Raw genomic sequence first — 24,828 nt, forward strand, 5'->3', positions numbered from 1 at the left:
CCAGTATTCTTCTTTAACCTTGTTCATTGTAGGAGACTTTTCTCTCTTGGGGTTCATGTGGCTTCATTATGTTTTGGAGTTCTGTGAGAAAGAGATGGGAGCTAACAGGAGACAGGAGGTCTTCTTCAGTCCAGGAGCATTCTGCTTTCTACAGGCTCTCAGTTCAAACTGTACAATTCAGAAAAAAACCCAGACTGCCAAGCAGGTTAGTTATGTGACTAACTGGTTGGACCATGTCTGTTTGTAGATCATTCTGGAGCAGGGGATAGCTCCTTTGTTCCAAACACTGTTAATATGCAAAAATGTATTTCCAGCCAGGGGCCTGGAAACCCATTGTCATAGGCCTTCTCTTCTTCCCAGCAACAATTTGAAATTTAATGTCCATGTGGCAAAATTAATTTGCCTCATTCTTGGCAGGTGGGGGCCTGCATGACACAGGCAATGAGCATCTCCAACAAAAGAGAATCTAACCATCTCCCCTTGACATTCAATGGCATTACCATGGCTGAATCCCCCACCATCAACATACTGGGGGTTACCATTGACCAGAACCTGAACTGACCAGCCATATAAGTACTGTGGCTACAAAAGCAGGCCAGAGGCTTGGAATTCTGTGGCAAGTAACCCACCTCCTGACTCCCTAATGCCTGTCCACCATCTACATGGCACAAGTCAGGAGTGTGATGGAATACTCTCCCACTTGCCTGGATGAGTGCAGCTCCAACACTCAAGAAGCTCGACACTATCCAGGACAAAGCAGCCCATTTGATCGAAACCCCATCCACCACCTTCAACATTCACTCCCTCCACTACCAACGCACAGTGGCAGCAGTGTGCACCATCTACAAGATGCATTGCATCACCAAGGCTCCTTCGACAGTACCTTCCAAACCTGTAACCTCTACCACCTAGAAGGACATGGGCAGCAGATGCAAGGGAACACCACCACCTGCAAGTTCCCCTTCAAGCCACACACCATCCTGACTTGGAACTCTATCACCGTTCCTTCACTGTCGCTGGGTCAAAATCCTGGAACTCCCTTCCTAACAGCACAGTGGGTGCACCTACTGGACTACAGCAGCTCAAGAAGGCAGCTCACCACCACCTTCTCAAGAGCAATTAGGGATGGGCAATAAATGCTGGCCGAGCCAGCGACGCCCACATCCCATGAAAGAATTTTTTAAAAACTCAATACCAGTCAAGCAACATGACAAATCAAAGGCAGTGGAAGGATCAAGAGAGGTTGTGATGAGGTCAAGCTGGGTAGAGCATCAGCATACATGTGGAACCTGACATTGTATCTTTGGGTGATGTTGCCAAGGGACAGCATATAGATGAGAGATAAGAGGGGGTCAAGCAAAGATCCTTGGGGGACACAAGAGGTAACGGTGTGGGGGTGGGAGGAGAAACCATTGGACTCAATCCTGACAAGAAAGATCTGATTTTAACTTCTGGTGGTGGCAGAAAATGAGTAGTAGCAGTTCTGCTGAAGGGTCACTGACCTGAAACGTTAACTCTGCTTCTCTCTCCACAGATGCTGCCAGACCTGCTGAGTATTTCCAGCATTTCTTGTTTTTCTTTCAGATTTCCAGTATCTACAGTATTTTGCTTTTATTATATATTCTGTATGAGTAGTAGCAGATCAGCCGTCTGTTACACACCTCACCTGAGTTTCCTTTCCACAATGGTGTATAACAGGCAAGCAATCCCCTATTGCCATTTTCCACAACTGATGGAACATAAAATCAGCCTAAAACATGCTGTGAGGTCTGTTTACATGTGTGTTGATAGGCAGACCTTTTTGAGATTAAATTTTGCTTGGCCCCGGTCACCATTTTGAATGTATTTATCAGCCTGTATTTCTTGTCCCAGAACTTGTTCTGTCCGGAACTTTGAAAAATCTGGCAAGAGCCTTTGAAAAGGGTTAGCGAGGCCATAGTTTATGAGGATCGGAAAAATGACCACTTTGTAAGAAAAATTGCTTACATCAAAGATTATTGCAGCAGTTGCAAACTATTTATTATTTTTGTATAACAAGGAGGAGCTAGTTAAGCTTAGCGACTGCTGTGAAAATATATGTTGTGTTAATAGTCCTGTTCATTAGTCCCATCACTCTTTAGTAAAACAAACTTAAGTGCAAGGTTATTTTGCTGCATTATGAAGATAGGAGGCTGTGTGAAGGCATGGAATGGAACAAGTAACTGAGATGATCTGCATTATCCTGGCATGCTAAAAATTTTAGCTGGTGATCAGGGCCATTGGAAGTGCCATTTCATTTTTCACTGGACCATATGCAACAGGCATTAAAGTTGTCAACCCTCCAACAGTGTTCTGGAGTGCTCAGGAATTGCAGATTGATCTCCTGAACACTGCTGTGAGCTACGCAGGAGAAAAACCACAGGGGCATTAAAAACAGTTGTGTGCTTTACTCACTTCCTTTGAGTATTTTTGTTTATTGGTTGTGAAAAAAACTGGAAACGGGAAAAAAGACTGATTGATTGGGTTGGAGGTGGGAGGTCATGTGATGAAATCTCAAGGAATACATCCAACCAGAGTTGGTGACTCGAAGATCATGTATGCTTGAGACAAATCCATTCGGAGTGACAGATTACACGTGTAACCATTAAGAACACTCAACAGAGCTTGTAGCATTACTTCTGCAAATGTACACAGTAGGTGACCCCATTTTGTGTGACTCTCAGATGCAGCTGTTTCAGATTTAGATTACATGCAAAAGCGAGCTGTACGCTGAGAGGCAATTCTCTGTTCTATTCTGAGTGCACTGCATAACTATAATCAGAGAGCTCGTACTTGTGTTCTGTTACATTTTTGGCTCTCACTGTGTACCATAATGTATAAATTATACCTAATGGAAGCTACTTGCTGGCAATTCTAAACAGTAAGAGTTTTACAAATGGTTCCATGCTCTGGTACAAGTGAATAGCTAAGACAAATCTTCAGAGCTGACAGATTGAATCTCTATTTTTCTGGTATATAATTTCAGTGTTTGGACTGTCTCTCTCCTGAAGATTCTGACTGGGAGAAGGACATGGGGAGTAGCTGATATCCAAGTGATCATTCCTCCTGAGGCACCTGAGGTATTTATGCGGAGGGTTCTCCTGATCAGCCAGTGTAACTTTGGCAAGGGTATAAAAAAAATTGTGTGTTTTATTCACTTTCTGAACACTTTTATTTGTTGTAAAAATACAGGAAATGAGGAAACATGGGCTACTTGGAGGCAGGAGGTCATGTGATGGCAACCTCCAGGAAGACGTCCAACCAGAGTTGGCTCCCAGCCCCATTGGCATTCAGTAGTTGCTGAACCTTCATGCCCACTATGCTTCAGCACATTGGTTGCCTGCCATTGTATTACTGGGCCCGTAGTTTCAACAGGCTATTTAACCTTTTGGCATCACCTTATCTGAGCCTCATCCTGTTCTTGCCAGTTTTCCACTCAGACATGTGGTGTTTTCCAACAGGGGAAGTGAATGGTAATTAGGAATTAGTATGATCCTGATTTATTGTTGCACTTCCTAGTCTGAGGTTGTTGAAGTCAATGGCAGCTGATTCCTAGTGCTACTGCAGTGTCAATCAGCCAACTCAGCACTGAATAGAGATTGCTTCAGTTTCCTTCCTGATCTACTAGGTTAAAAGTAGGGCACTGTATTTACCCATTGAGTCACCAAAGGAGCTGTAATTAACGTTACCAATTTAGTCAGTGTTGTTTCAGACAGGCTGACTCATCTGAGATAAACACACCCATCACCCCTGTGCTCGCTGATCTACATGTGTTTCCAGTCCACCAACGCCTTCAATTTAAGAATCGCATCCTTGTTTTCAAATCCCTCCATGGCCTTACCCCACTACCCCCATCTCTGTAACCTCCTCCAGCCGGACAACCCTCCTAGAGGTCTGGCTGAAAAGTTCGATAAAGCTCATTAGCAGGTGCAGGGGGATCGCACTGTGCATTACCCCATGCCTGGTGGAAATCACAGAATCACAGCATAGTTACAACACAGGAAGAGGCCTTTTGGCCCGTTGATGCAGGCAGCATGCAAACTTCGTGCTGCCTGCCCATCTCCTCAATTGGTGCGTGCAGCCCCGTGTTAAACGCGATGCTGATTGGTTGCATGCTCAGCAGGGGGCCCAGCCTTTGTGTGAGGCTAGCATGAGTTAAAGCTAGCCTGTATTTCTTAAAGGCAACCTGCACATCTTAAAGGGGAATAAAAACAGAAAATGCTGGAAATACTCAGCAGGTCTGGCAGCATCTGTGGAGAGAGAAACAGAGTTAACGTTTCAGGTTGATGACCTTTCGGCGGTGAGTGTTCCGATGAAGGGTCATCAACTTGTAGATCAATCTGCTTCTCTCTCCACAGATGCTGCCAGACCAGCTGAGTATTTCCAGCATTTTTTGTTTTTGTTTCAGATTTCCAGCATCTGCAGTATTTTGCTTTCCTCTTCAACGGGAGATGTATTTTGGCTGCTGCAGGTGCTGGAAGTGGTTGCAAAAGACTTTCCGAGCAAGAGAAAGCTGGAGTAAAGGAGCAGCAGGCTAAAGAGAGGGCTCCCAGATTCTCAGATGCAAGCTGCATGCCTTAGTACAGGAGGTGGAAACAAGGAGAGAGGTCACCTTTCCACAGGGGGTCAGGAAGTCTTCAAGATGTACACTGCAAGGGCAATGGGAGCAGATAGCCCTCAATGTCAGGACTCTGGCCCTGAGAACCTGGATACAGTGCTGGAAATAGTTCAATGACCTCCCACAAGTGGTCGAGGATAGCAAATGCATCTTACAATGCCATCTCCAACCCACTGCACCACCAACCTCACACACTGCTCAATGCACCACATCCCCATCACTCACCCATCAACAATCTCTAGCAATCAGAACTCATGACTAACATTCATATGTTCCACCTCACACACTGATTACTGCTGCAAGCCTCACACCCGCCATCCTGGCACGTAACAGGAAGGAGCAGGAAAGACCTGACAGGGGACAGGAATGCCTGCATATTCTCAGCCCTCTGGAGGAGACATCACTGGGGCCGTGGCAAATGGTGTTGCTGAAGCCATGCATGAAGACGACATATTCCTTACTTATGTACCTTCTGAAATCCCACTTCACCATTGTCTGCAATCTGGTATGAAGTGCAAGCTGGATAGTGTGGCCTTACGCCTCTTACTTCCCAACCACCCCTTCCTTTCCCTCACTGCAGCTATCCCCTTGTGCATTTATGCTTTCAGATACCCAAGACCTGCTGCTTGGCCAGACAGTGCAGCCAGAGGATAAAGACCCAGAGGAAGAGCAGACCGCTGAGAACGAGGCACTGTCACTTGATCTGATACTCACAGCCACCAGCTCAGATACCGGCACTGTGCAGATCTTGCAGGGAAGGATACAGGTAGGATCTGCATCTGATAAGTCACCAGGCATGAGTGGACTGCAGCAAGACCAGGGGGAAAGAACAAGTGTGCCATGTTCCAGGAGGGCGAGATCACAGATAGGTTCTGCTGCACAAGACTCAGATGGAGACATCAATGGGGTGGCATCCAGGAAAACTCTGATGGGCATACACACGGAAATGCCTGGTGTATTGGCAGGTCTGCCACAGAGCCTGTTGTCACTGTCAAGGAGCCTGGAGGAGTCTGGCTCCAACTTGGCTCAGAGCTTGGAGCCCATTCTTTCCAGCATAGAAGTGGTGACCAACACACCATGAGAACACGTGTGATCCCCGCCATGATGCATCGCCTAATGGCCGATGTCTCAGCTTCCATTGTAGTATAGGAAGAAGCTACCCAATCTCTGAGTGCTGCAGTAGAAGCTCCGACTGAGGTCATGAGATCTCTTCTTGTTGCCGTGCAAACCCAGCTTGTGCCATGCAGCCTCAGGCTGCTCAAAAGGACTTGCAGGGTCTCACAGCAGTTCAGCAATCTGTGCTCCAGCAGAATACTAGGATTGTTGAGGTGCTGCCCAGTGGGAGTGACAGTCGCTCTGTGGAGCACAAGCCTGCTGTCCGCTCTCAGAATGACAGCATTCATGCTCCCACCACTGCCACTCCACCAGTGCCCCTGCTGTTGTCTGTCAGCCAGCCAGGCCAGACTGCTGCTGCCCATGCCTGGGTGGTACAGTATGAAACCAGGCCCACAAGACCCAGAGCTGCTCCAGGGCATCCTGCAAGGCCATCTGCAGTCTCCCCCAGTGAAAGTAAGCAGCCTTCCACCAGCCATGCTGCAGTCACTGTGCAGGAGCACCAGGACAGGCAAGGATACACATGAGACAGGCACGAAGGGAATGCACAAGGATGAAAAGTTGTATATTGTATGTATTATTGGAAGTGGGGTTAAATAAAGTTGGCATGGAATGTTTGTTTTATGGTGTTTTTTATTTCAAGATTTTGGCTGTGATGGTCTGTAACAGAGGGATGAAAGGCGGGGAACTTTGGAGCAACTGTAATCTCCGGATTGTTTCACAGGAATGGGAGTCAGATGAGATGTTGATGAACAAAACATCTGGAGCAATGATGTCCTGGATGTTTCCTCCGTTCCTGATCCTCTTCCTCCCGAGGTGCTCACCGAAGGCCTGGTGGCAACGGTGCGTCCTTGTGATGACCTGGATGTGGAGGATGCAGCAAAACCATCACAAATTGCGATGCATGCTCCTGCGAGAATTGGAGGGATCCACCACCGCCCCCCCCCCCGCCCCCTCCCCAATAGTCCAGGCAGCGGAAACATTGTTTGAGGACGCCAATGGTCTACTGGACGCTACAGGACGGCTCTCATTGTAGGAGCGCTGTCCATGTGTGTGGTCATGTTGTGGAGGGGAGTCAAAAGCCACCTGTAGAGCCTTTGTCACTGAGTAGCCACCCTCATGACTGCAGCCAGGATAGCAGGAACTCACCAGCATAATGCTCTGTGCTTGCTGGTGCACCAACTACACAATCAGGAATTGGAACCCCTTATGGTTCCAGTACATTTCCCTATTGAGATATGGTGCCTGCAGAGGCACATACGTGCAGTTGATGGATCTCTACACCATTGGGAAGCCCATTACCCTGGAAAAGCCACATGCCCGCTCCTTCTGCTTAGAGAGAAGACAATGAAGTCCCCTCTCATTGCGTTCAGGGCCTCAGCCACCTCCCAGATGATGGATGCAGCGAACTTAGAAACGTTGGCGATGTCACCAGCTACGGCCTGGAAGGATCCAGAGGTGTAGATATTGAGGACGAAGGTGACCTTGACACCCACTGGTAGTGCCATCTTCACTCTACTCTGCAGCTGCAGGTCCAGTTGGTATAGCTGGCACAATTCAGCGACCACCTCCTTGATAAAGTGTAGCTGCCTCAGACATTGTTCCTGGTTGAGGTGGAGGTAGGAGGAGTGCTCTCCAAATACCCTAGGTGGGTACAGCCTTCTGTCCAGAACCACCTTCCTCCTCCCTCTGTGCGCAGCGTCCCCTCTCTGCTGCCTCAGCTCCATCTCTGTCATGCTGCAGCCCCCATGACTGAGCACCAGTGGTGTTCTCACATTGCTTTCAAAACCACACCACTCCTTCCAAGGTGCAATACCACTCCCTTCTGACTGAAACAACGTCTGTCAACTCCTTCAACAACACAGTACTTCCACTAACCCAGTAGCAGTAAAAAGATAGTCAAAGGCACCTCATACCATTAAATAGTGCTGGTGAAGGGGTCCCTCATGCGTTCAGCTGTGCATGTTTAAGAGAGTGTGTTAACAGGAGCAGTGAGGTTGAAAATGACAAGTCATGTGTCAAATCAGCATTGAATAATTACTGACATCACGCACTTCCCACTCTGCATGCTTCTGGCGTGTGCATGGTACGCTCATGCAATCGCCCTTCAAAACATGACGAGCAGCGCAAACGACGCTGTAAGCCATCATGAGTGGACCCCTGCCATTGTTTTCGTCACCCGACTCCTGTCGCACCAAAACCAGCCATGCTACGGAGTCAAATTTTGTGACCTGTTTTCTTCCAACACTGGCCTCCCAAGCATTCTCGCCTCCCATCCCCGAACTCCTCCCTCATCCCTGCACTGGTGGCAGTGCCTCCAACTATCTGGAATTCTCTGCATTAACCATTCTGTCTCTCCACCTCTCTCTCTTCCTTCAAGACTCTCCTTAAAACCTGATGAAAGATCATCAATCTGAAATGTTGGGCATGATTTTCGGAGACCGATGGGGGCAGGCACGTAATTTCAGGCGGCTAGCTGGCTTGCCAGTTTGCCTGCATCATCCTTCTCCCGAGCATTTTTTGGGAATGCTGGATTGGGCATGGAATGGCTACCTGTTCACAAGTGGCAGGTAGCTTATTAAGGTAATTAAAAGGCCACCTAATGCCATTGATCAGAGGCTAATTGGAATTTTACAGTCTGCCTGCCGGTCCCCCACCCCCACCATCATTGGCAGTGTGGCAGCTGCCTGGAAGTAGCCTCCTGGTGGCAGATCAGGGGGGCCAGCACTCCAAGGTCACTTTGAGGACCCCTCACCCACTACCTACCTGGCCATAGCTGTGGCCACAGGCCACCTTTTAGAGGGATTTCTCCTCCACGATGGTGGCCCAAGCAGCTGTGGCCATTTTACTATTTGAAATATTTTAAAAGTGCTAAGAGGGTGCCTCAAGTTGGAGGCCCCCTCTCTCTCCCTTACCTGCAATGGCAGGCTGCAACTCCTTCAGTGCTGGAGGGCATCCTATTGGCCCCCTGGCTTTGAAAGCCTCCTCGCTGCCCTTAATTGGACAGCGAGCGCACTCTCTGGTTACTAATTGGCCAATGCAGGCAAAATTGATGTGGGGTGACTGCTCCTAACATGATGCGGGGTCGGGACTTGCATTTGACCCCGACATCGGGATCCTGACCCAAAACACAAAATCCTGCCCTTAACTCTGTTTCTCTCTCCACAGATGCTGCCAAACCTGCCAGGTATATCCAGCATTTTCTGTTTTTATCTACTTAAAACGTATTTATTTGACTAGGCTTTTAGTCACCTCTTCTGATACCTCCTCCTTTGGCTTAGTGTCAGTTTTTGTCCAAATACGCGCGCATGAAGTGCCTTGGGACATTTTCCTACTTTAAAAGTGATATATAAATATAACTTGTTGATTACAAGTTGTTCATTATTTGTCATGTTATCTGTCTTTTAGTTCATTATTGATTATCTTTTAATAATAGAAACGCAAGGAAAGCTGGAGTTCAAGCAGGGGGAGTTTTAAATGTCTGCAACAATGCTTAGCTAATACAAGATAATGAATTATGTTGGATATTGCAATATGTTCATCATTATGCACATCAACAATGATCAGTTTCTCTGAATAATGTTTTGGAACCCATTTCCTTTTACAATGGTCTCGTAGTAGATTTGAAGCCACGTAGTTAGATTGGATTTGAGATAAAGCAGGAGCCTAGTTGACAATATAATCTCTTTCAACATATGGGGATGTGGCCTAATGAAGGCCCACAGAGGAACAGACTGCCGTCTAGTTTGGTTAGGATCAGCTCACATTTTTCTGCTGCTGTTGCTTCCAACCTCCAGATGTATGGATATGAAAAGGGCCACCCAGATTCCAGCTCAGGATGGAAAAATATTCTGCACATTCTCTCAACCCCAGGAGTTACCGTTCATAATATCAGCTGGCAATAAGCAGGCTTGAATGAGATTCCCTTTTCTGCCATTTTAACGTTTATTGTAAATGGTTTGATGCTTCCACTAAAGTAGCTTACTGAAGAACGTCATATGAACATACCATGCAGTTGTCCACTTTTATAACAGGTGGTTATTGCTAGGTTTTAATTGCTTTGCCCTTCCACTTTCTTTTCTCTGCTCCCAGGAACACAAAGGAACAGGAGTAGATTATTGAGGCCCTCAAACCAGTTGCTCCATTCAATCATATCATGGCTGATCTGTATCTGAACTCCATTTACCTTTGCGTAACAAAAATCTATCAATCTCAGTTTTGAAATTTACAATTGACCTCACAGCCACAGCTTTCTGGAGGAGAGAGTTCCAGATTTTCACTACCCTTTGTCTGAAGAAGTACTGCTTGACATCAGTCCTAACTAGCCACTCACCTTGCCAAAGTACCTTCCCTCATGTATGGGTCTACACAGTGAGCCTTAGGAAGATTGTGAGAGAGATCACAGCCGAGCCTGATCATGATGTGCACGTTCCAGCAGTCAGGATCGGGAACCCTGACTGGCATTCCTCCCCATTCCCTAGATAGTATTCAAATTGTCTCCAAATGCTGCAACACATGTACACACGGAGCACTTTGTTTTGGTCATGTGAGCAAGTGGGTCCCATTGGCACAAAATATCCTTCACAATTTCATGTATTTTATGTTGTTTTTGTAATATACAAGTTCACAGACGAATGACGTTTTATTTCATCAGCGCTGTCACTTGTGTCTTCTTCAAACTGAGATACAGGAGGATCACCCAACTCTTTTTGTGAACTGACAGCTACCTGGTCATTTCTGATTAGCTCAAGTAGTTTCATTGGAAACCTTGGCTGCAGAGCCACCCAAATTATGAGTGGCCTCTGAGGGAGCCATTATGAAACAACACTAAACCTTTATATGCTATGGCAGCATTGGCCAACCTTGCCTTGATAATTCCTCTCAGAATTAGATTATATCTACAGCAAAAATGCACAAAGAATCAATATGCTCTTGTTTTCTCCTTTTCTGTTGTTTATTTTATCCCCTGCTCTCCTGTAAGGGCTGAATTTTACCAGCCCCTTGATGTCAGGGTTTGTGGCGGGGGGGGCCATAAAATACTTGTGGGAGCGGTCTGCCATGACGCCCGATGCCGAGAAGGCCCCGCCGCATTTTACCGGTGGCAGCGAGGCCTCGGTGCGGCACCCCCTGCCGCCAAGCGGTGGGGCCTTCATTTACATATTAAAATTAATGAAAATAAGATGCTAGTCAACTTACCTTGTCCCATCAGCCATCCCACACTGATTTTATGACTGCCAGCTGCAACTTGCGCGCCCTCGGAGCTCCGTACGGAGTTCCGAGGCAAGACAATGGTGGGGAGGGAGAGGACTGAAACTATTGTGGGGGTGGGGGAGGGGGAGCGGGGAACACCATTTTTATTGGCTATGGGGTTGGTGGGAAGAGGTTGAAGGACAAATGTGATGAGGTTGGGGGGGAACATTCGCGGCAGGAATTAATTTATTGTTTGTCATATTGGCCTATAAAAAAAAAACCATTGTGGGCATTGGAAAAGGGGCTCCAGCTTTTGATTTAAAAAAAAAACAATTAACAATCATTTCTCTTATAAATTCAAATTTTAGCTAAGGGCTTGAAGCCCTTTAAAAATGGCACCGGCACCTGCACAGTGGCGCCAGACACCATTGTCGGGGATGGAACGGCCGCCCCTATATACGTTATTGGGGGCGGCCGCTCCACCCCCTCCATTTAAATGAGGCCCCGCGCGAAATATTGTGGGGGCTCAGCGGCAACACTTCCGTTTCGGAAGGCCGCTGATTTCAAAGTGCACTGCCACGACGTGTGGCGCGCTAATAAAATTCAGCCCTAAGGGTAGTGATGATAAATGAATCAGCAGACTTAACTTTTGGTGGTGAGTTTCATGGACAATTGCCGTGCCAATGCAGCAACTTCATGGAGCGGTTTAGGGCAAGATGTCATTTTTGCAAAGCTAACGGCACAGCCAGCAACTTGTGGTGATTCGCAATTCACGGGGTACCTCTTCCTCACTACAATTTGCTGGACAATTTGTACATGATTAACATCATGCTTTGTTCACACATTGTTAATTCTGGGCCATTCTCTTGTTTTAATGTTGACAGCTCCCGGGAATATCCATGTAAGACACTGCAATAATAGAGGCTTAGATCTTGACTCTGCGCAATACTGAGTGGCAACCCATTTTACATCTCTCCTGTTGATCACGATGGAAATAAAAATCAGGAGAGATATAAACCAAGATGTTGACTGGCTATCACCCATTTTACACGACTGTGCAAAGTAAAGCTCTACCCCAGAAAAATTCTCACATCAGCTGGAAACTGCAGAGGAGGGGAGATTTGGGACTCAAAAAGTTAAAAGAGCATTGCTGTGAGGAATTCTACCCTGATCAAAATGCAATTTGCAATATGCTTGACCTGGTTTTCACTGTGCATTCATGCTATTCTCATCCAGCTGTGCTATCTGATGGCTGAGAAATCAAGGTTATTACAAATATGATGTGCAGGAAATTGTCAATTCTCCCAGCATCCTTTATCATGTCCACCTGCTTAAATGCACCAGAAAATCATGTAGCATTAGGTTAAATGCCTCGGTTTATGTAATGCAATGAAACAGCTACGTCTGGGCAAAAAACAAAGTATCTGAATGTGTTCAATGCCAAATGAGTTATGAAACTGAGGTTCTGCTGCGTACCAATGCAGGCAGCTGAACCACAGACACAGCGGAGCTGGGAAGGCAATCAAGGGAGGTGAGTGCGTCTCAACCAGGGCTTCCTCAGTGCTGCTTTATCTGTGCTGAGTGCTGCTTTGAGTCCACAGAGTGTAAAGTGGGAGTTTGGTGAGTGAGGTGCTCCTTTCTTTCTTTTTCTACCTTTTTTCAATCTCCAATAGCTGGCTGTTACTTTGGTATAGGGGAAGAAGCTGATGGTTGAGTAACTGGTAAGTTATTCTACTTAATCTAATTGTAATAAATAGTCTTTAAAGTTACAGTATTGCAGGTCAGCTCGGCCAAGTGGAATGTACATCCTGCGGTATGTAGGAAGTCATGGAGGTACCACATGTCCCAGACAAACACATCTGCAGGAAGTGTCACCAGCTGCAGAAGCTTCAGCTCCAGGTTTCAGAACTCAAGCGCCAGCTGGAGTCACTGTTGTACATCTGCGGGGCAGAAGGCTACGTGAATAGCATGTTTAGGGAGGTGATCACACCACAAGTTAGGAGCATGCAGGCAGAGAAGGAATGGGTGACCACCAGGCAGTCTAAGAGAACCAGGCAGGTAGTGCAGGAGTCCCCTGAGTCTATCTTGCTTGCTAATCAGTTTTCCATTTTGGATACTGGTGAGGATGATGGTTTGGCAGGGGAGTGCAGTCAGTGCAAAGTCCATGGCACCACAGGTGGCTCAACTGCACATGAGTGGAAGAAGAAGAGTGAAAGAGCAATAGTTATAGGGGATTCGATAGTCAGGGGATCAGACAGGCATTTCTGCGGCAGTAAACGTGGCTCCAGGATGGTGTGTTGCCTCCCTGGAGATTAGAGAAGCATGTAGCATGGGTAAGACAGTAATCATGGGTGACGTAAATCTGCATATAGACTGGGTAAACCAAATGAGCACTAATGCTGTGGAGGACATGTTTCTGAAGTGTGTTAGATACGGTTTTCTAGAGCAGTGTGTTGAGGAACCAATTAGACAACAGGCTATTTTAGATGTAGTATTATGTAATGAGAAAGGGCTAATTAATAATCTTGTTGTAAAAGAACCTTTAGGGATGACTGACTATAATATGATTGAATTTTACATTATGTTTGAAAGTGAGGCAGTTCAATCTGAAGCCAGGGTGTTAAATTTGAACAAAGGAAATTATGAAGGTATGAGGGACAAATTGGCTGAGGTGTATTGGGAATATACATTAAAAGGTATGACAGTGCATAGGCAATGGATAGTCTTTAAAGTATTATTACAGAGTTTACAGCAACCATATGTTCCTTCAAGGCACAAAAAACCCCCCAAAAAAGTCAGTCAACCATGGCTAACAAAGGAAGTTAAGGATTGTATAAGATCAAAAGAAAAGGCCAAAAAGTTGCCAGAAATGGTAGTAAACCCGAGGATTGGGAGGATTTTAGAATACAGCAAAGGAGGACCAAGAAACTGATAAAGAAAGAGAGAATAGAATATGGATGTAAATTGGCAAAAAACATAAAAACAGACTGTAAAAGATTCTCTAGGTACATAAAAGGGAAACATTTGGCTAAGACAAATGTGGGTCCATTACAGGCAGAATCAGCAGAATTTATAATGGGGAATAGAGAAATGGCAGAGAAGCTAAATGATTACTTTGTGTCTGTCTTCACTGAGAAGGATACAAGAAATCTCCCAGAATTAGAGATCCAAGGGGCTCAGCAGAATGAGGAATTGAAGGAAATTAGTATTAGTAAGAAGTTTGTATTGGAGGAATTAATGGGGCTGAAGGTCAATAAGTCCCCGGAACCTGATATTCTACATCCCAAAGTGTTGAAAGAGGTAGCTATGGAGATAGTGGATGCATTGGTGATCATCTTCCAAAATTCTATAGATTCTGGAACATTTCCTACAGATTGGAAGGTAACAAATGTCACCCCACTATTTAAGAAGGGAGGAAGAGAGAAAACAGGGAACAAGAAGCCTTACATCAGTAGTATGGAAAATGCTAGAAACTATTCTAAAGGATGTGATAAATGGACACTTGGATAATAATGATCTGATTGGGCATAGTCAACATGGATTTATGAATGGGAAATCATGTTTGACAAACCTTTTGGAGTTTTTTGAGGATGTTAATAACAGAATTGATAAAGGGGAGTTGGTGGACGTAGTATACTTGGATTTTCAGAAGGCTTTTGATAAAGTCACCCACAGGAGGTTGGTTAGTAAAATTAAAGCACATGGGATAGGAGGTAATATACTGGCATGGATTAAAGATTGGTTAACAGGCAAAAAACAGACAGTAGGAATAAACGGGTCATTCTCGTGTTGGCAGGCTGTTACTAGTGGGGTACCACAAGGATCAGTATTTGGGCCCCAGCTGTTCACAATATATATCAATGATTTGGATGTGGGGACCAAATGTAATATTTCCAAGTTTGTGAATGACACAAAACTAGGTGGGAATGTGTATTGTGAAGACGATGCAAAGAGGCTTCAAGGGGATTTGGACAGACTTAGTGAGTGGGCAAAACATGGCAGATGGAATATAATGTGGCAAAATGTGAGGATATCCACCTCAGTAGGAGGAATTGATGTGCAGAGTATTTCTTAAATGGTAAGAAATTAGGAAGTGTAGATGTACAAAGGAACCTGGGTGGCCTCCACAATAACTCACTGAAAGCTAACATGCAGGTGCAGCAAGTAATTAGTAAGGCTAATGGTATGTTAGTCTTTATCACAAGAGGATTTGAGTACAGGAGTAGTGAAGTCTTGCTTCAATTGTATAGAACCTTGGTTAGACTGTACCTGGAGTATTGCGTGCAGTTTTGGTCCCCTTACCTTAGGAAGGATATTATTGCCATACAGGGATTGCAACAAAGGTTCACCAGACTTGTTCCCAGGATGGCAGGACTGTCCTATGAAGAGAGATTGGGGAAACTGGGCCTGTATTCTCTGGAGTTTCGAAGAATGAGAGGTGATCTCATTGAAACCTACAAAATACTTAAAGGGATAGACAGGGTAGATGCAGGTAAGATGTTTTCCCTGGTTGGGGAGTCTAGAACAGGTGACACAATTTCAAAATAAGGGGGAAGCCACTTAGAACTGAGATGAGCAGAAATTTCTTTACTCAGAGGCTTGTGAATCTTTGGAATTCTCTACCCCAGAGGGCTGTGGAAGCTCAGTCATTGAGTATGTTTAAAGCAGAGAATGACAGATTTCTAAATACCAATGATATAAAGGAATATGGGGATAGTGTGGGAAAAAGGCATTGAAGTGGATGATCAGCCATGATCGTATTGAATGGTGCAGCAGGCTCGATGGGCTGAATGGCCTACTCCTGCTCCTATGTTCCTTTGTTCCTAAGTTTTTGAAATCTGTCTGCAACAACAAAACATCCAAGTCTTTCATCGCTACAGACAGACCCTGGAGAGAAAGCCACCTACATCACTCTCTCCAAAAAAAACCCTGAACCAGGTGGACCAGTTGCAAGTGCACTTCTACCAGCCAGAGACTGCAGGACCACAAATTCAGCTAGAAGACAACTAAAATACCAGAATCCACAGACTGTACATTATTTTCATTTATTCTGAACTCTAATCCTACCCAAACGCTTCTTCACCACTCTGTAACCTATTTGTGTGTGTGTGATTCTCGTGTTTGTGTGTGAAAGCTGGAGCGTAGTTTATTATTTTCACTAAGATTGGGATTTTATTTTAAGTGCAATAAACTAACCTCTTTCTTGTTTAAACTCAAGAAAACCTGTCCAATAGCTTCTTTTAGATCATAGCACATAAAGGGTTAAACACTCACTGAATTGGTAAACACATCCACTGTTTAAAAAAGAATAAACCCTGTTATGGTCAAACAAGGAGAGGAACAAGAGGGGAGCCTTTTGACCCCTCCTCAACTGATCATAACAGGACAGACTCCTGAACTCAAGATCCTCAAACCACTAACAGGAGTGATTAGAACCTCGAGAGAAAAAACAAGACTTGCATTTATATAGTGCCTTTCATGACGACCGGATGTCTCAAAGTGCTTTACAGGCAATGAAGTACTTTGAAGTGTAGTCACTGTTGTAATGCAGGAAACATGGCAGATAATTTGCACACAGCAAGCTCCCACAAACAGCAATGTGATAATGACCAGATAATCTGTTTTTGTGATGTTGATTGAGGGATAAATATTGACCAGGACACGGGGGAGAACTCCCCTGTTCTTCTGCAAAATAGTTTCATGGGATCTTTTACATCCACCCAAGTAAGCAGATGGGGCTTCAATTTAATGTCTCACCCGAAAGGCAGCACCTCCAACAGTACAGCACTCCCTCAGTACTGCACTGGAGTGTCAGCCTCGATTTTTGTGCTCAAGCCCTGGAGTGAGACTTGAACGTGCAAGAGTGCTACCAACTGAGCCACAGCTGACACAGAGAATATCTAAGACAGACCCGAAACTTGCAACATGAACCAACAGAAAAAGTGCAATCTAAATAAGATGCACTTTGATTATGGGAGGTTTGGGGTCCCAATGCATTCGAGTGGTTGAAATATAGGTTTGACTCCACAATCCCTACTCACTGAGCTATGGATCTGAATCATGCCATTGTGGCTGGGCACAGACTGAGAGTCTGGAATTCCCCACAGAGGGGCAGGAAAGCACAGAGGAAAGGCCAGCCCGGCACACCCACCCAAATTTCCTATCAGTTGGTTCAGCACCACACTGCCTGATGCCTAGGAGCATGAATAGACTAGCAGAAAGATGAGAAGAAACAAAATGACTGCCTGAAAGAGGACGTATTTCTTTCAAAGAACAGTAGACTTTCTAACTTATGATGTTGCAATTCACTCTCTATTTTTCTTCCATCACTGAGGGCACTGACTCATACTGCAATCCAGTTTTGCAAGTGCTAGTAATCTTCCAGTATCTCTTTCACATGACCATTCTTTGTATAGGAACCTAATCAATGCTTGTCAGCAGCCAATTCAATCAGGTGGGACATCAACACTAAATGTTTTCTTATCCTCATCCAAGTACACATATCCAGTGAGTGGGGGGGGGGGTTGCTGGATATCAGTTGGGAATGAATCAGCGATGGTGAGAATGTGGAACTCACTGCCGCACAGATTAGTTGAGGTGAGTAGCGTAGATACATTCAAAGGGAAGCCAGATGAGGGAGAAAGGAAAAGAAGGATAGGATGATAGGAAGGATATACTCGCCATAGAGGGAGTCCAATGGAGGTTCACCAGACTAATCCCTGGGTTGGCGGAATTGTCTTATGAGGAGAGATTGCAGAAACCCAGCCTGTATTCTCCAGAGTTTCGAAGAATGAGAGGTGATCTCATTGAAACTTACAAAATTCTTATAGGGCGTGACAGGGTGGATGTGGATAGGATGTTTCCTCTGGCTGGTGAATCTAGAACCAAGTGACACGGTCTCAGAATAAGCGGCAGGCCTTTAAGACTGAGATGAGGAGGAATTTCTTCACTCAGAGGGTGGCGAATCTGTGGAATTCTCTACCCCAGAGAGCTAAGGAAGCTCAATCATTGAGCATGTTCAAGACAGAAATCGATAGGTTTCTGGATCCTAATGATATCAAGGGATATGGGGATAGTGGGGAAAAATAGCGTAGAGGTAGATGATCAGCCATGATCTGTTTGAATGGCAGAGCAGGCCCGATGGGCCAAATGGCCGACACCTGCTCCTGTTTGCTATGATCCTATGATAGGGTGAGATGAAGTAAGGTAGGAGGAGGCTTGTATGGAGAATAAACACCGGCAGTTGGGTTGAATGGTCTGGTTCTGTGCCATAAAATAATATGTAATTCCTCTGGTGGGGGAGTCCAGTACAAGGGGGCGTAACCTTAAAATTAGAGCCAGGCCATTCAGGGGCAAAGTCAGGAAGCATTTCTTCACATAAGTGCAGCGGAAATCAGGAACTTTCTTCCTCAAAAGGCTGTTGAGGTCAATTGAAAATTTCAAAACTAAGATAGATTTTTGCTTGGTAAGGGCAAGGTTATAAAGAAACCAAGGTGGGTAAGATTCAGATCAGCCATGATTTAATTGAATGGCAGAACAGGCTCAAGGTGCTGAATGACCTACTCCTGTTCCTACTGATTTAGCTGCGTTCCCCTGCCTCAAGTCAAGGATGCTGAAGCTAATTTCAATGTTCAATTGCCAGCACAGTTGAGTTCAGCTAATACAGCACAGATCAAAGAAAAACAGATTGCTAAAGCTTAACTGTGACCCTCTGCCATCCTGAGGGTAAAATAGAAGTAAATAAATGCAAATGTGTCTCATTCTATTTCCTTAATCCATCCACCCCTCCTATATTGAAAGCAGCTATTTAGAGAATAAGTAGTTCATGACTTGATTCGCCCCAGTTCAAGAACCTGGATTCTCCCCCCTCCCCCAACAAGCCTTTTGCTCTCACCTTGTTCCCTGCACACACACTCAAACTAGTAACAATCAAGACAATATTGCCGGGTTTAAGTGGTAGGTTTCATTTGTGTGACAACACAGCCTGCCAGCAGGACTTATATATCCTCCATACACAATAGTGGAACATGTTATTCAATGAGATACTCCCTTCCGTTGGCAGTGATTGAGGAATAACATTGAAGGCTTCATGCAGTAGCAAGATGTTAAATTAAAAAAAATTGAGACTCAACAGAATTGCGTTACGACTGGTTAGAAAATATGGATTGAAAATGCCTAGATGTCGTTGAATAAATATAAGATTTGTTGAGCAAAGCAATTTATGGTGTGATTGACTGTCATTAATGTAACCTTGCTCATTGAACAGTTCTGATGACCTATGCAAACTAAGGACTGAAATTTGTGCCGGAGGCGGGGCTCCCGACGCCAGGCTGAAAAGTCAGAGGGAACCCCCGCCTCTGCCTTTTCGTGCCCCCCCTCCCTCCACTACCCCCACAGTGATCAGCGATCCTCTGGTCTTTTTGATTCAAAGTTTTAGGAGGCAGGATCCCACCTCCAAGAGCTGCCGGAAAATCAGAGGGCCGGCAGCTCAGCGGGATCAGCCATGCCACCAGGAGTAGTAGCCACTGCTGGTACTGCAGAGGCCTCAGACCCAGGCCCAGTGGTGGAACCCCAGAACAGAGGAAGGTGAGGCAGGCCGCAGGGGCAAGTTCGGAAGGCCTTGGAGATGGGCGTGGCAGGGGGGGTGGTTGTCGTTCAGTCCAGGGGAAGGGGGGCTCGTGGAGGAATAAAGTTGTTCCAGGTGGGGGTTCTCTGTGTGCCACAAATTGCCCACAGAGGAGGGGCTCCCCTCCCGCAAGCCCGCAGGGAGGGCACCTTGTTTTATAAGGCGTCCTCCCTGAGTGGCAGAGGATCCTCCACCCACCACTGAAAAGATCCCAGCGGCGGCGGGAAGAGGCCCTTAATTGGCTGTTAAAATAGACCACTTAAGGGCTTCAATTGGCCTCTGGGTGGGAAAGCCATTGTCGGCCTATCCCGTCTCTGGGAAGATCGGTAGTGACGGGGTTTCGATGGGCCCTCCGCTCCCCACTGCCATCTGTCGTGATACTCCGTACCTCCCCGCCTCTAATCCCGCCCCAGGTGGGCCCGTAAAATCCTGGCCTATGTTTTGCCCTTTGCTACCTTGATGCTTATTCAGCCCTCAAGTTCCACACGGTGAAGGGGCTAAAAAGCTGTGGTTGACAAAAGACTCAGGCTAAGCAGCTACCATCATTGGCACCAATATTAATGGTGGGTTGCACATAGTGACACCACAGGCATGATTTTTGTTCCCAGGTCCCGGTGCTGTTGGAATGAAATGCTGGTTGGGAACCCACAAATGCCGGAGGTGGGACCCTGAGGGTGATTTTGGAGGAGGCGGCCAATTAAGTGGCTGCCTCCGGGAGCCCCGTCCAGTTAAGGACGGCAGGCAGGCTCACAGCCTGGAGGGCCAATAGGAGGCTATCCAGCACTAACAGATTGCCAGCCCCCACCATGAGAGGTTTCTGAAGTAGGTAGGGAAGTGTAAGGGGTAAATAAGAGGGCCAAAGGCTTAAGGCCAGTGGACATGAGGGGGAAAGTACCCCCACAGTAATGGACACTGTCGTGGGGGAGTCCGATTTTTGGAGCAGCACCTTCCACATTGGATGGAGCTTCTGGCTCCAATGTCCACTTGGCCTGCGGCTGCAAAGCCACGTTGTCCTCACTGACGGGCTTGAGACCCTGCATATTTCCTGTGCCTCCTCTCAAAGATTGCAAACTGCCCTGCAACAAACTGACAATTAACTCATTTGCATACTCAACTACAGAACCGCCGTTTTCAGGCGGCTTGCCACTTCCTAGGTCCCGGCTCCTTTTCAAAAATCGCAGCGTGTCGGAACCATGTTGGAAATCCAGCATGCCGCTCGGTGGTGCCATCTTCCAGATGTGCCTGTTTCCATTGCACAGGGAAAGTTCACAAGTCCCGGCCAGAATGGAAATGATTGGATAGTTCCCTCGAGTAAATCACGCCTGGAGACCACTCTGCACTAAATGACTGATATCAATTTTGCACACAAAATTTGTATTATGTAACTTTCCTCCACTCACTGCATTTTGCTAGAGAATTAATCAATTCATATTTTGTAAATATCCTCTACTCACTGAATTTTCCTGGAGAAATAATCCTACTGTACTCAGGAGACTTTGCTGTAGTTTCGATCATGAGTTTGGAGACTCTAAATTAAAACAAATCTCACCTCCACCTCCAACTCATTGGCTGCAAAGTGTAAATATTCACTCCAAACGTGCCTATTGATTGGCTACAAGGTACTTCCATTTAATTCCCACCATGTTAGGTGTGCCTGGACCATGTATTATTCCTTGGCTGAAAGAGCAGGCAAGTAACAGATCATCAGTTCCTGCTAATGCCATTCCATGATACATTATGCGGAGGTATATGAGAGCAGCCAGGTTGAGTAACCATTCAATGCCACTCCTTTCCTATGGTTTGTTATGGTTTCTATTCTTTGTTTGACACAATCCCTTGAAACTCAGATCAAGAATGGATACAGCCATGTTGAAACCCACAACCTATCCCCTATTCATTATTATGCAAACACAGGGCATAACCAGGCAGTCCATCGCAGTATTTTACAGTTATTCACACAGTGCTACAATTATACACAGCGCTAGAACATTGCAACAGTTTTCGGCACTCCATCTGAGTAAGGATGTACAAACCTTGGACGACAATGATTCAACAGGATGATAACTAAAATAAAGGCACTTAGCTCTGATGAGACATGGGTAAACTTGAGTTGTACTCTCGAGAGATGGTTACAAGTGTGCTCAAATACGAAGGAGGTTAGATAGGAAATAACTCTTCCCTCCAGTAGGAAATCTACAATAGGGCAATAACACTAAAATGAAAGCAAAGATGGTCCAAAGAGAATCTTGGGGCAATAAAGTTGACAAAGGAGGGTTGTGAGAATGTGGAATGTATTGTCCTAGAACGCCATTGATGCAGAACCAACTGAAATGTAGACTGACACTTTGTTAGGAAACAAGAATATCAAAGGATGTGAAGAAAGGGTATGGAATTAGGATCAGAAGTACAGTTACTGTGGCTAAAAAATAGTTCAGTGTGTTTGTTAGGCTGTGTGACTTATTCTTTATCCTTTGTCCCTATGTAATTCCTCAATCTTTCTCTTCATCTCTTCTAATGGGAGCAGCTCATCCTTGGGTTCAGTTACACGTGCACTGGCACCCTTTGCAGCTCATCCAAATGGCCTTTCTTCATGTTTGAATTTAACTTGTGATTATCGTCAAGTCTATGAAGGACGTCAAGACTGAATCCAACACTGTGTCCACACAGCACATTCCAATAGGGATATCTATCAAGACTGAGAACCTGAGAGGTTCCCACACTCCTTTACTAGATCAGTGGTGCTAAGGCCTATTGTAGCATCTCGGACCACCAGCCAGGCTCAAATCAGCTGACTCATGCAAAGACCAGTTTCCGACAGAATCGCAGAATTGTTACAGTGCAGAAGGAGGCCATTCGGCCTATTGTGTCTGCACCAGCTCTCTGAATGAGCAACTCACCGAATGCCACTCCCCTGCCTTCTCCCTCTAACCCTGCACATTCTTCCTTTTCATATAACAGTCTAATTCCCTTTTGAATGCTTCAATTGAGCCTGCCTCCACCACACTCTCAGGCAGCGCATTCCAGGCCTTAACCACACGCTGTGTGAAACAGTTTTTCCATGTCACTTTTTCTTCTTTTACCAATTACTTTAAATCTGTGCCCTCTCATTCTCGATGCTTTCAGGAATAGGAACAGTTTCTCCATATCTACTCGGTCCAGACCTCTTATGATTTTGAATACCTGTATCAAATCTCCTCTCAGCCTTCTCTTCTCCAAGAAAAGACTCCTAACTTCTCCAATCTGTCTTCATAACTGACATTCCTAATACCTGGAACCATTCTTATGCATCTTTTCTGCACTCTCTCCAAAGCCTTCACATCTTTCCTAAAGTGCGGCACCCAGAACTGGATGCAATACTCCAGCTGGGGCCAAACTAATGTCTTATACAAGTTCAACATAACCTCCTTGCTCTTGTACTCTATGCCCCTATTAATAAAGCCTCCGATACTGTATGCTTTACGAACTGCTCTCTCAGCCTGTCCTGCCACCTTCAATGACTTATGCACTTATACACCCCGGTGCCTCTGCTCCTGCACCCCCTGTAGAGTTGTACCCTTTATTTTATATTATCTCTCCATGTTCTTCCTACCAAAATGTATCACTTCACATTTCTCTGCATTGAACTTCATCTGCCCCCTGTCCGCCCATTCCACCAACTTGACTATGTCTTTTTGAAGTTCACTATCTTCCTCACATTTCACAATGCTTCCAAGTTTCATATCATCCGCAAACTTTGAAATTGTGTCCTGTACACCAAGATCTAGGTCATTAATATATATCAGGAAAAGCAAGGGTCCCAACACTGACCCCTGGGGAACTCCACTACAAACCTTCCTCCAGCCCGAAAAACATCCATTAACCACTATTCTTTGTTTTCTGTGACTCAGCCAATTCCGTATCCATGTTGCTCCCGTCCCTTTTATTCTATGAATTATAACTTTGCTCACAAGTCTGTTATGTGGCCTGGAATCTTGCAAGTCTGCAGTGTGCAGTACCACAGTTATCACTTCTTGTTCGACTTACCTGTTACATTCTTCAACCAACGCTTCTCGCTCTTCCTTGCTTGGGTTCTTCTGTCTCTCATAAGCCTGAAATAAAATTTGCTGCGATGCAGGCCCCCATTTGAATCTGTTTCTCCTCATCTTCTTATTGGCTGGCTCTTCAACAGGTTCTTCCCCGGAAGTTCCCTGGGCTGGATTGTTGAACTCCGCAAAGAGGAACAGCTGCTGTCTGTTTTCTGCCACATTTTGTCCTGTCTTTTGTGTTGGTTGGCTGAATTCTGTAACGAGAAAGGGGAGATAAACTTGGCTGTTTTTTTTAAAAAAGGAAATTTGTACGATCAGGCTCAAAAAACAAGAACTTTAAAACAACAGCATATTATAACCATCATGTTTTTATTTTCTCGAGTTTTCATGCAGGACTAAATACAATAATAATCCTGCTCAGCAGTTATATATAAAAAAACTTGTACTCACGTCCTCAGTATAGATCTGATATCTATTCGTTTTTCTCTGTCTGCTCACCTTAGAGAATTCATACTGCAGTAGAAGTACAATTTGTAACTGCCTTTCATCTTTTCCTACAAATCTGTTATTCTGGCTCAGTCTTCTAATAGGATAGTTAATATCTGGAACAGTTCAGTATTCATGGGCATGAACTTGATACCAGCACAATATAGCACCACACAATGCCACACAGATACCCACTGTGATTAGGCTGTGAACGATGCATGTAAGGTTTAAAAGTAAATGGCCGCAAGCCGTCTTTGGGAATCTTTGAAGGGTATTTTATACTGAGGGGTGCAATTGGTCTACATCTGCAGCATGAAATAGGCTCGTAAAGGGTCAACAGCCTGTTTGAAGTCAATGGAAAAGAAACTCGAGCACGGCAAATTGTGGGATATCTATTCTCTATAACCCCATTTGGTGTGACTGAGCATAGGCCACACTACCTGCTTTATGTGACTGAGAGAGTCCTACGTACACTTTATCAAGTAGTGTTACTATAGTCTGCTTAGTGGAGTTTCCCGCACGCAACACCAAGTACTGAGGCCATCTCACGGTTTAAGCAGGCTTCACTGTCAACTGGCACAAGAGGCATTTACTTTTTATACATCTGGATTTCTCTCCAATTATTGGAGGCAAGAATAAATATTTTGGAGTTGACATCAAGATATCAGTATCAGCCAAGCATCACTTGCATTAAGCTGAAGTGAGAAATATTGATTTTACCAACACTCTCTGCACAGTCTCTTGATCAAAAG

General features: G+C 45.4%; 1 protein-coding gene across 1 annotated transcript in view; it reads right to left on the reverse strand.

The window, feature by feature from the left end:
- hnf1a (HNF1 homeobox a) overlaps nucleotides 1-24,828 on the reverse strand; it is a 258,658-nt gene that overhangs the window by 187,226 nt on the left and 46,604 nt on the right. The window contains exon 3 of the mRNA XM_068055205.1: nucleotides 23,589-23,844. Coding sequence (XP_067911306.1) covers nucleotides 23,589-23,844 — 256 coding nt within the window. The remainder of the gene's footprint in view (nucleotides 1-23,588; nucleotides 23,845-24,828) is intronic.

This window comes from Heterodontus francisci, chromosome 23, assembly GCF_036365525.1.
Source record: "Heterodontus francisci isolate sHetFra1 chromosome 23, sHetFra1.hap1, whole genome shotgun sequence".
NCBI lineage: Eukaryota > Metazoa > Chordata > Chondrichthyes > Heterodontiformes > Heterodontidae > Heterodontus > Heterodontus francisci.